This window comes from Verticillium nonalfalfae (genome assembly GCF_003724135.2).
Source record: "Verticillium nonalfalfae strain VnAa140/NRRL 66861 chromosome Unknown scaffold_265, whole genome shotgun sequence".
In the NCBI taxonomy this organism is placed as follows: domain Eukaryota; kingdom Fungi; phylum Ascomycota; class Sordariomycetes; order Glomerellales; family Plectosphaerellaceae; genus Verticillium; species Verticillium nonalfalfae.
The window spans coordinates 1,761-13,387 of NW_021167490.1; the positions used below are offsets into that span (position 1 = coordinate 1,761).

At 58.8% G+C, this 11,627-nt stretch overlaps 3 protein-coding genes across 3 annotated transcripts; 1 reads left to right on the forward strand and 2 right to left on the reverse strand.

The window, feature by feature from the left end:
* Positions 1-1,970: 1,970 nt before the first annotated feature.
* MNL1 (alpha mannosidase-like protein) lies at positions 1,971-5,335 on the forward strand (the record flags this gene model as incomplete). Its single annotated transcript, XM_028638817.1, has 2 exons — positions 1,971-2,138; positions 2,201-5,335. 2 exons carry the CDS (start codon positions 1,971-1,973, stop codon positions 5,333-5,335), a joined length of 3,303 nt encoding a protein of 1,100 aa, XP_028490180.1.
* Positions 5,336-6,050: 715 nt separating this feature from the next.
* APT1 (adenine phosphoribosyltransferase) lies at positions 6,051-6,791 on the reverse strand (the record flags this gene model as incomplete). The annotated part of the gene is made up of 2 exons (XM_028638818.1): positions 6,051-6,196; positions 6,257-6,791. 2 exons carry the CDS (start codon positions 6,789-6,791, stop codon positions 6,051-6,053), a joined length of 681 nt encoding a protein of 226 aa, XP_028490181.1.
* Positions 6,792-10,994: 4,203 nt separating this feature from the next.
* Positions 10,995-11,567, reverse strand: D7B24_004652 (uncharacterized protein; the record flags this gene model as incomplete). The annotated part of the gene is made up of 1 exon (XM_028638819.1): positions 10,995-11,567. One exon carries the CDS (start codon positions 11,565-11,567, stop codon positions 10,995-10,997), a length of 573 nt encoding a protein of 190 aa, XP_028490182.1.
* Positions 11,568-11,627: the final 60 nt, after the last annotated feature.

The following is an 11,627-nucleotide window of genomic DNA, read 5'->3' on the forward strand; positions in this document are numbered from 1 at the left end:
TCTAGTTGTCTTTGCTTTACCTGAGGTCCATGGGTTGATGGGCCGCAGAACGTGTTTAGATGTTGTCTCGGCTGACTATCGAACCGGGTGCACTGAAAGTATAATCCGCAGGATTGGCAACTCGTACTGCGGCGGTCGCGGAATTCCTGATTTGTCGTCGGTCCTTCTTTGCGAGATGTGATAAATGCCAGTTCGGGGTTTGGACTGTCTGGTTTTCTTCGGCAGAGGCAATACGGGATTTTCATGACGGTCTCGAACGAGGTTCTGGGACCAGGGCTTGAAGCCGACAGGGCGAGAGCGTCTATCGTTGTCCCACTGAAGGCACACAAGGCGCCACGACGCCAGGCAAAACCATGTGGACACGAACAGAGGCATACAAACTCATGAGCAAGTATGGCAGCCATGTGGCCGAGACGAAGGACGACCAACGAGCTTGGACATCGCGGAGCCGACGCGATCCGAAACATCAACCACGAATCTTTCGTAGGCTGAAGCCTCCCACCCCCCCCCTCCCCATGTTGTGCCCGCGCGCACCAAGATCGATCTTAAGGCTGAAATGCACACTGCTACCCAGCATTGGCAAGAGTCATGACGGGGTGGGAACAGTGCAGGGTGAGCGTGACCAGAGTCAGGGCCGGGGTGTCTGTCTCTGCTGCGCCCGGCCTGTTCTGCGACCTATGAGCAAAGCCTCGCATCGAAAATAGGGCCAATCCCCCAGATACCCTCCCCCCCCCCCCCTCCACTATCGTGCGCAGACTTGCACGTGCACGCACAGAGAGGCTGAGGCAGCCCGTCTGTGAACAGGCAGCCTTTTACCCAATGGCAATATCATGGCACCATCATGCTCGGCCAGCGCCCGCATGACCATTTGGATGTAACGATTAAAGCATACATATACCACCCTCCACCATCCGTGGCCTGGCAAGGCGGGGGAACAGCCCCGGCATGCCATGGGGGCCGAAGTGGAAAATAGAGATAGTGGACGAAAAGGGGAAAACTATGGCATCAGAGACAGGAGGCGTGCAAGTTTCCTTGGCTTCGGCTGGCGATCGGATATATCATCACGACCACCGAACCATAGGCAAGCTTCCCTGGCGCTTGGTCCAATCCACCGGGGGGGGGGGTCTTGCTACGATTTAGCCGCGAGCTCGGCAATCCTTGAATGTACCGGTACTTCCTGGCCATGGACAGGGACAAAAGGCACGCCCTCTCCCCCGGATCAAGGCTGAACAACCTTTTGAGATGATGTCAAGGCATCCTTGGTCGATCACAGGCGAGCGGGGAGAGAACAAAAAAAGTGTGACGATGAGAAGTCGGAATTGGAAATTGGCACGAGAGGTCCGAGTGGAGATGCTGAGGCACCTTGGGGCAGGTCGGGCACCTCAACTGGGATCCCCTGCGAGAAGACAATCGGCCGGGGAACGCGGACCATCGCCGGTGAGCCTTGACAGGTTCAGTGCAGGGCACTGGCCACTTACAGGGCTCCTTCGGGGGGAAATGCCACGCCCCGGGTGTGTTGTGTCGTAGCCAGGGGGCTTTCGGTGTTTCGGTGAGGGTATCCGGCGAGGACTGAGAATCGGTGGGCCTCAGAATCAAGGCTCTCATTTCTGCTCCTTCGTCTCTTTGCTGAGGTAAGCCGAACTGAGAAAAGTTGATGAGCACCAGCCACAGAAGCTCGATGCGCCACATCGCGAACGAGTGTCGCGTGGCTCGCCAAGATGACAGCATCCCACTTCAGAGTGCCATAATCAGCGCCCTTCAGTCCTGACGCTATCTCGACATTCGCCGCCCCCTACACTGCTTCTTCCTAGCTCCGGAAACACCCAAATCCCTCATGAGGATTCCCTGCTGAAGCTGCCGCCGATTCCTGGAGTTCGGGAACCTGCCGGCGGCGTGGCGTGTGGGCGCATTCATGGGAACCTGTGTATAGTTCTCCCACCTTCTTCGACGGAGCACCGGCGCAAGCAATCATGCCGTCGACATTAGCCCTCCTCAGCTGTCTCTTGCTGTCCCTGACATGGCCAGCAAGAGTCAAGTCAATGGGTGCGGCCCGCCTGGCGGAGCTGCGGAAATCAACGGTTGAGGTCTTCCAGCATGGCTTCAACAACTACATGCAGCACGCTTTCCCGGAGGACGAGGTTCGAGCCCCACCATCTCTAATCTTCCCCTCGCATGGCCTGGGCTAAACTCTTGCTCGCAGCTGCGGCCTGTCTCATGTACGCCTCTTTCCCGCGATCCGGCCAATCCAGGGAACTATGACCTGAACGACGTTCTCGGCAACTACTCCCTTACCCTCCTCGACAGCTTGTCGACCCTCGCCATCCTCGCCGGCACGCCCTCCGACGACCACACGGCAGACTGGGCTCTGAAAGAGTTCCAGGGCGGGGTAGAAAAGTTTGTGGACTACTACGGGGACGGACGGCGTGGCCCATCTGGCCAGGGCATACGCGCGCGCGGGTTCGACCTCGACAGCAAGGTCCAGGTCTTTGAGACCGTCATCCGAGGGGTGGGCGGCCTTCTGAGCGCCCACCTCTTCGCCGTGGGGGAGCTTCCCATACCTGGCTATGATCCAGAGCATGCAGGGCTGAACGACGACGACGACGACGACTCGAATCCGCTGGAGCTGGCCCCCATTCCGTGGCCGAGCGGTTTCCACTATGACGGCCAGCTCCTGCGACTGGCCCTCGACATGGCAGAACGGCTGCTGCCGGCCTTTTATACGACGACTGGTCTGCCGTATCCGCGCGTCAATCTGCGCCATGGCATTCCCTTTTACATCAACTCACCCCTGCATAAGGTTTCGCCCAACGACCCCGATTCGACGCAGAAGTACCCGGAGAAGACGGACACGTGTGCGGCCGGCGCCGGCAGCTTGGTGCTCGAGTTTACCGTCCTCAGCCGCCTCACCGGCGACCAGAGGTTCGAGCATCTGGCCAAACGCGCCTTTTGGGCTGTCTGGAAGGGCAAAAGCGAAATCGGCCTGGTCGGCAACGCCATCGACCCGGAAAGGGGAGACTGGGTCAACTTTGACACTGGCATCGGCGCTGGCGTCGACAGCTTCTTTGAATATGCTTTGAAGAGTCACATTTTGCTGTCCGGCCACGACCTTCCCAATGTCACCGCTCGCGCGCCGACGACGTCAGACCGTCAGTGGCTCGACCCAAATACGTTGCACACCGAACCTTTGACGCCCGAGGAACACACCGCTGGAGCCTTTCTCGAGGCCTGGCATCAGGCGCATGCGGCTATCAAACGCCACTTGTACAACGACGCTCACCACCCGTACTACATGACAGGTCACAGGACCAGGGGCTACCCTTTCACGGCCTGGATCGACAGTCTGGCGGCCTTCTATCCCGGCCTGCTGGCCATGGCTGGCGAGGTTGCGGAGGGCGAGGAGGCGAACCTTCTGTATACTGCACTCTGGACTCGCTATGGTGCCCTGCCAGAGAGATGGTCGGTTCGAGAGAGGCAGGTCGACTCTGGAATCGGCTGGTGGCCTGGGCGACCCGAGTTCATCGAGTCGACATACTACCTGTATCGTGCCACTGGCGATCCTTGGTACTTGCACGTTGGCGAAATGGTCCTTGCGGATATCAATCGTCTCTGCCGGACCAAGTGCGGCTGGTCGGGGCTCCAAAATGTCGACACGGGCGAAAAAGCAGATCGGATGCAGAGCTTCTTCTTGGGTGAAACCACAAAGTATCTTTATGTGCTTTTCGACCCTGAACACCCGCTCAACAAACTCGATGCCGCTTTCGTCTTCAGCACCGAAGCCCATCCGCTCATCATTCCGGGGCAGCGAAATTCGAGGCGCGGTCAGAAACCGAGAAAGAAGAAAAAACTGCAGGTGAACCGTCTCGTGAAGGGCGTCAAGGCGTACCACGATGAGAATTACACCACCACTTGCCCGGTTGCCTCAAGGCCTCCACTGACGGGCTCGGCCATGGCCGCACGCGCTGACGTGTTCCAAGCCGCCAGCTTCGTCAACCTGCACACGGTCGCCAACCCTCACAGTGGCATGAAGCTGGTCCCGACCTTCAAGGGGTCCAACGAGACTGTTCTCCAATACAAGGAGAATCACACCTTCTTCCCCTGGACTCTGCCTACTTCGATGGTCCCGGACAACGGCACCTGCGCGGCCCTCACGTTCAAGCCAACCCTTGTCATTGAGTTTCCCTCAACAAACCAACAGGGCAGTGCGCTGAACCAGCTGTTTGCGAATACGGCAGCATTCAAGACCCTTTATGGCGCCAAGATCACCTCGCTGAACGGCTTGAAGATTACTTTTATCAAGGAGGAGTCCTTTGCGCCGAACTACGACCACACCTGGCGCGTCACGCACGTCAATCACATTGCTCTCGGCAAGGACGAGATCGTACACATCGATGGCGACATGCTCTCCGATATCAAAGACCCCCTCTTCAATCGCGTCCGCTACGCGCCGTACGTCGACCTCATGATTGTCTATGGAGAACCTCCCTCGGAGAACACCACAGCAGAGACCCCACTCGAAACCGTCGAAGTGGCGCTCGACGAGCACGGCAACGAGATACACCTGAGCGAGGAGCAGTCCTCGTGGCTGGAACACGACGACGAGGCACCGGGCTCGCTCGACCCCTCCTACGGCTCCATGCTCAAGAGCCTTGTCCGCGCAGTCACCTCCGTCTTCGACCCGGCCAACACCCCCTCGCCCGACGACGGCCCCTCGGGCGCCAGCCGGCGCACACGGCACATAGAAACCTACAAAGCCGCCCTGCCCGTCGGCATCGGCGCCGTCCCCCTCCCCGACGTCCGCGACGCGCCCCTGGCCGCGGCCACGGCCCCCGACGAGAACACGCCCGCCACTCAGCTCCACCTCCCCTGGCACACCGTCTACCTCGCCGGCCAGGGCTGCACCGCCCGCCTCCCGGACGCCATCCCGCGCAACCACCACGTCATCGCCCTGCGCCGCGGCGGCTGCTCCTTCAGCGCCAAGCTCGCCAACATTCCCGCCGTCACGCCCACGGCGCACTCGCTCCGCCTCGTCGTCGTCGTCAGCGACCCGCACGAGGACGGCCTCGGGGACGACGACGAGGACGACGACGCCGCCGTCTACGGCGGTCACGTTGACCGCCCGCCCTGGGACGCCGCCCACGACATTGTCAAGCCGCACCTCGAGGACGAGCAGCGCACCCCTGGCGGCATGCCGCGCCACCGCCCGCTCAGCCTGGTCATGATCCGCGGCGGCCAGGCGGCGTGGGAGCAGCTTGGGCGCGCGAGGGGCGTCGGCATCCGGAGAAAGTATGTCATTGAGACCCAGGGTCGGCGGGTGGACAATATCATTGTGCTCTGAAGCACGCTGGCGCACAAGGGCGATGCACGGATGGATGTGAGGCATGTATATATGATGAGAGGAACCCCCCACCACCACATTACGTTGGGTGTCTCTTTGCGTAGGATGACGGCATGACATAGACATGAGAGGACATGAACTAGTTCGTCTTTAGAATACCACTTGCGTTTTATTTGACCTGAATGATAGCACGGCCTGCGAGAAATGGTGCGGAATGATGTGACGGCCACGTCGTACTTAATAGCCTCCAGGGTACTTCAACCCATGCATGCCAGCTGTTGCACCGAGAGCCGCCGCATAAATACCGCTCCACCGCCCCAACAGTCACTGTTAGAGGCCAAATCATCATGCGTCAAATACTGTTGAGTATTAAGCTGTCGCATCAAAACCCCGCAGCGGGAAACCCGTCAACGGGCCGTCTGCTCGAGCACAGATGCCAAAGCTAGTCTAAGATAATGCAATCATGCAGCCGCCCCTCCCAAGCCAAGTTTGAATGATGCCCTTTTGCAAATCCCTGAAACGCCGACGCAGGCCCCGCGGCGTGCGTTGGTGTACCGTGTAGCTTTCAGTGGGAAGGTGTCAGAACGGCACAGGAGCAGCCCGTGCCGCCCCGCGGAACGTAGTATGTATATGTACTCATGCTTCAGTGGCGTGATTGAACAACGGGGAAAGCTTTGCGGATCACCCCTCGTTGTTGTTGTAGCCGTGAACGCGTCTAAGCGTCCTCAATAAGAATGGTAGTGTTGATACCGTCGAGCTTCTCGCGGCCGTTGAGGCCAGGAATCTCGAGGATGAAGAGGAAACCCATGATTTCACCTCCAAGCTTCTTGACAAGGTCAGCTGCAGCCTTGGCCGAACCACCTGCATCAAGTCAGTAAAATGATCCAATGTTCGCATTCGAGGCGGCTGAGATATGCCTACCAGTAGCAATAATATCGTCAACGATGAGCACCTTCTGGCCAGGCTTGATGGCGTCCTCCTGCATCTGGAAGAAATCGGTGCCGTACTCCTTCTGGTATTCAGCGGTCACACAAGGACCAGGAAGCTTGCCCTGCTTGCGCACGGGAGCGAAGCCCTTGCCGAGACGGAGGGCGAGGCCGGGACCAAAGAGGAAACCACGGGCGTCGAGGCCGACGATAACGTCGGGGACGACACCGCCGTAGCCTTCTTGGATCTGGAGGTGAAGAGCGGAGACGAGAGTTTCATGGGCGGTGGGGTCGAGGAACAGTGGCATAATGTCGACAAAGTCGATGCCCTTCTGGGGAAAGTCGGGGAAGTGACGGAGAGCGGCCTTGAGCTTCACCTTCCCACTGGCGAGTTCGGAGGAACCGGTGGTGGCGGCGGCGGGCTGTCGTCCCTCGGCATCTTGAGGGTTGGCGGGGTTGGCGGCGACGGGGGTGATTGGCGACGCAGATGACGCGGCGGTGCCAGGGGCGATTTGCTGTTCGGCGGACATGATGAGGAGAAGAAGAAGAAAAGGAAGAAGAGAGGAGGAGAGGAGGAGAGGGGAAAAGTAGGCAGGAGGAGGGATGGCTGGGCCGATATGGGTTTGTATCAGAGAGAAAATTTTGGGGTCTGGGGTGGGTGGGTGTGGGACATCAGAGCCGGTGGTGGTGGTGCTGCGCGGCCAGCGGGTGTAAGGTCAGTTCGACGGCAGGCGGGCGGGCGGCGGGATTACCGTTAGGCAGAGCCAGGGCAACAGGGTAGTCCTTGGCCCGGCTTTTTGCCTTATTGCTGGATCGTGTATGGCCACGACACGGCCGCCTGTGCGTGGGAGGAACAAGGCGCGTAAAATTGTCCCGTCTCCCTAGGCTGTGAGGAGATGAGCCAGACGGGACGGACTGACTGACTGAACAGGGCAAAGCACGAAAGCAGGCTGCGAGATGGCGCAGACCGCCGGCCGGCGAGCCTGGGGTCAGCAAGTGAGCAGCGCAAAATGCAAACCAGAGTTGCGCCGGCGAGGGACGGAAGACGAGCCGAAAAGGCAAGTGGAGGAGGGGTAGGATAAGGCCTAGATGGATAACACGCAGGAGGACAAGGCGAGGCGTTCGATGACAAGGACAAGGAACGTCGGTCTAACTAGTTTTCTTTGTCGGTCTTCCTCTCGTCTCGGCGGCTTTTCTCAGGCGATTTCCTGTCGCTCCTGATGGGCAATTGGGAGAAACAAACTCGTCTCTGAATCGCGCAATCTGGTGCGAACGAACGTGAATTGTCTCCAAACCTTGCAGGTGAGGGGCAAGGGGAAGCTTGATGCTTGAATCCATGGAGGGGCGCCCTGATTGTTGGAGGGGTCGGAGGGGCAGAGCCCAAGCCCAGCACGGTCTCTCGCAGCGGCCTGCACGGGTCCGTCCAGGGGTCAGGTTCAGGATCAGGTTCTAGATATGGGGTGTTGACAGTGCCAATGCCACGCCCGTCTGGCGCACGTTTGTGTGGGTGTGGTCCAGACAGCCAGCGAGCCCCCTCGTCCATTGGCATGGCGAGGGTGATTGTGATTGCCCTGTCATGGCGGGACGCCTTGAGGCACTGCGTGTCACCCAGTCGACCGACAAGAAGCCGATGCCAGCAGTGGTTGTTTGCCTGAGTGGCCCGACCGGCGATGCATCGAAGTCATGCCTCGTCCTCGCAGGCCTCGCAAGCCTCGCAAGCCATCTGGACATGGCTACAGGTACGGTTGCGTGGATGGCTGAACGTGTCCAGAAACACAAGGAATACCCCACCATGCCATGTTGCCAGGCCGCCATCCTTTACAAATGAAGCTCAGCATCAGCAAGCCACCTTGACAAGGATCTAGGTCGGTACGGCAGGGGTGGATGGGTTGTCGGGGGGGTTGCCTTGGGAGGAGGGGTTCGGGGTCCCAGCCAGCACGTTATGCTATGCGTTGCATCAAGATTGTGCTCTGGCGAGACATGTCGGCAACCGGCGGCGTACATGGCTTGACAAGTTCCGTCAGCGGCAGCCCGCAGGTTGCACCAAATCGAATCGGCCGGGCATAATGCAGGCCTGGCTGATGTGATGCTGCATTTGTTCTTCTCTCCGACGGCAGCCGGGCAGCTGGATTGTACAAAAGCGGTTGGAGGACTGGAAGAAACTCTGAGGGAAGGGTTGGGAAGGGTTGGGAAGGGTTGAGGATCTGTGTTACTGGAAAGTCTGTTGGAGCATGGGGCATTCAACTTTGGCGGGCGCGTCCGACAACCAGATTAACCGCCTGCCTGCGGGCTTAGCTAAACCATCGTTGCTTCCAAAGCGACAAGCTTTGGGCGTCATCATCCTTGCCCTTTCCAACCTTTCCAAGGAATCAGCCAGCTCAGGCAGGAAAGGCTGACAAGAATACTGTTGTCAGGAAGGAAGGATATTGCCAGGAGAGAGCTACGGACGGGGCCAGTGAGGCAGGCGGTACCACATGCACTCACTCGTGCCGCCCTCCCCCCCCACAACACCTTCACACCAGACGCCACCAGCAACGCCGTCATCGTGTTGCAGATGCACAAAGTTCGATCATTGCAACCTCTGGATGCTCATCATCCTCGTATTGCTCGTTCGACCATGCCCCATCTACCTGCCCTCGAAACACCAGCTCGAGGCCAGGATGGCCGCCCGGACGACAGGCGATGAGTCAAATGTGCTTGCTGGCAAGCGGCATTTAATACCGACGTATCCGAGACGGAGTGACACGACACTCCGATGATGAATGGCATGTTGTCGGCAGCCCGGGTGTATCCATCCCCCACCAGCAGTACAGCTCCCAAATACATGTTTGATGGCGGAGATACGCAAACAGACGGAACTGAAGGGCACACCTCTGATCATTGCGCCGCAGCTTACACAGTATGCTCACGCGTTGCATCCCCTTCTCATCAACCGCGTGGGGTCCTCTGCATCAGACAAAGCAATACCACATTTACGTTCGTTCATCGACTACGAATCACGGACCCGAGACGTTGCCTTTGGTATCCCGACCCCCGCGTCGCCGAGCTGGTCCCGACACGCAGAGTCGCGACGTGTTTCTGACCGCTCATCTATAACATGACGAGGCCATCCTCTCAGTACAGCCCTCACCACACCCTCTTCGTGCCTCGGTGGGGTCAAATCCCACGTCGGTGGGCGCCCGCGGTCTGCGGCCTCCAGGCCTCTGGCTGATATCGTCCGAAACAACCTTCTGCCAATTTACTTTGCCAAATAGCGGCGCTGACGGTCTGGAACCAGTGAGCTTGTTTCGTCACGGCTGGCCCAGTTGGTTTGCAAACACTCTTATATCCACCACTGTTCAGTGATATCACTTGGTCGGTGTCGCACCTACGTATAGAACCCGTTGCCGACCGTTTCGTGACCCTTCGGGTAGGGGCAAACCTCCTCATAAATCGCCCACAAGCCGACACGCGCAGCACGAAGCGGCTAGCCACCAATATGCCCCCTGGTAGCAGAAACTGGTCTACTCCGACTCTGTGTCGTCCGCTCCGGCTTTGCCTGGAGCAGCTCTCACTCTCGAATCCAACTGGCATCACCCTCAGCACGACATCAGTCTCGAGGTGCAGGCACCAGTGTCCCAGAAGGGAGGAGCACTTATGGAGCAGGAAATCTCCCGTCATTGCATGTTGGCTAACTACCTTGGTAGACCGAGCAAGCGCTAGGCTAGATCCGCGGTCTGTGGCTATCCAGCTACCTTTTCGGCTACTTTCACCGCCTTTGTCACGACTCAACTTCATTGGGCGCTCGCGTGAAGGGTTTGCGAGTCGACACGCGTTGTCAATGCAGTGAGAGAGAACATTCAAGCAGCAGAACGCGGCTCGAATGAGAATCCCAGGCAGGAGACTGGAGTAGAGGCGTGCGATCAGCACGATCATGTCGAGGCCTGGGCCCGCCTCTTCGAGGTACTCAGGTCTACCGCCCGCGTCGCTCCTGTCGGCCGGCTCAAAAGGCAGGGCGTTATGCAGCCATCCCATTCGGCAAACTAGCAATCTGAAATCCCGCGAACCGGCTCTCATCTTCGGCCACTGGTCCGCTGGTCCTACCTCTCTGTACTGTGTTGCACGCTTGCAGGTGGACCAGATCCGCCTGCGAGGTTACAACGCGTCTTGGATGCCAGCCCGCATACTGCAGATCAAGCCCACAAGACTCCGTCGCCGTACTTTAGTAAAGGAACGTGCTAGGTTCAGCGCTGGATATCACGGTCATGAAGAGGACAGAAAGCATTAGTCATGGACAAGGTCAAGCGAACTAAAACGAATGGCGCATTTCTTCTGTCTTGTCATTAAAGTTGGATAGTTTTGCAGTGTACTATGCTCGCTAGAAACATCGCGCATGAAGGGGGTATCACTCTTTCTTCGCCTCTTCTCTTCCTCTTCCCGTACCTCTAGACCTGAGTATGCAACAGACGGCCACAGCGGCCCAAAAAAAAAGAATCGTACGCAACAAACGCAAAAGGGGGAACCAGATAGCACATAACAACGGGACCAAAAAGCAATGCAGACCCAAATGAGGCAACCGTCTTCATCTCCATCCCGCTCTTTATCGTGGTCGCTGATGACATGAAGCCCCCAAGCGCCATGGAAAGTAACGCAGGCCATACTCCAGCCTGTGTCTGCCTGTCTGCCTGCCTGCCGGTCTGTCGAAGGTCATGGACCGGCTCGCACAGGCCATGCGTCAAGCGGGCGTTCCGCCATCACTGCAGCTGAAACTGCAACCGGATGATGGAGAAGAGCATGTTCTGCAGGACGTGCAGCATGACGGCGACGCTCGTGGGGAGCAGCTCGGGCCAGACGGCGAGGTCGAGCCGGCCCTCCCTGCCGACGTCGACGCCGTAGCACCAGCGGATGAGCAGGCGCAGGCACAGCGAGGCGGCGAGCTCGCAGGCCCAGGTGACGGACGAGGCCCAGAAGGTGAGCCGGAAGTCGTAGCGCTCCGAGTCGTCGTCGTCAAAGTCAAAGGCAAAGTAGGGGTAGACGTCCTTGTTGGCGCCAAAGTGGAGGACGAGGACGCTGCCGAGGAAGGCGGCCATGGAGACGTTCTCGGCGAGGGAGCGGATGAAGACGTTGCGGGTGCAGATCTTTTGGTACGAGGCGTAGGACTGGTCGGTGAAGTTGAGGGCGCGCGAGACGCGGTGCCAGAGCGGCGACATGGTGAGCGGCGTCAGGAGGATGAGGAAGCCGCTCGAGAGGACCTGCAGGAGGACGAACTGCTGCGGGGAGCGCAGGCGCGCGTACAGGGCGCGCACGTAGGTCTGGTACGTGAGCATGAAGTAGCTGCGCGGCCTTTCTGTCAGTTGGCTGTTTATCAAACGATTCTTCCCAAGGAA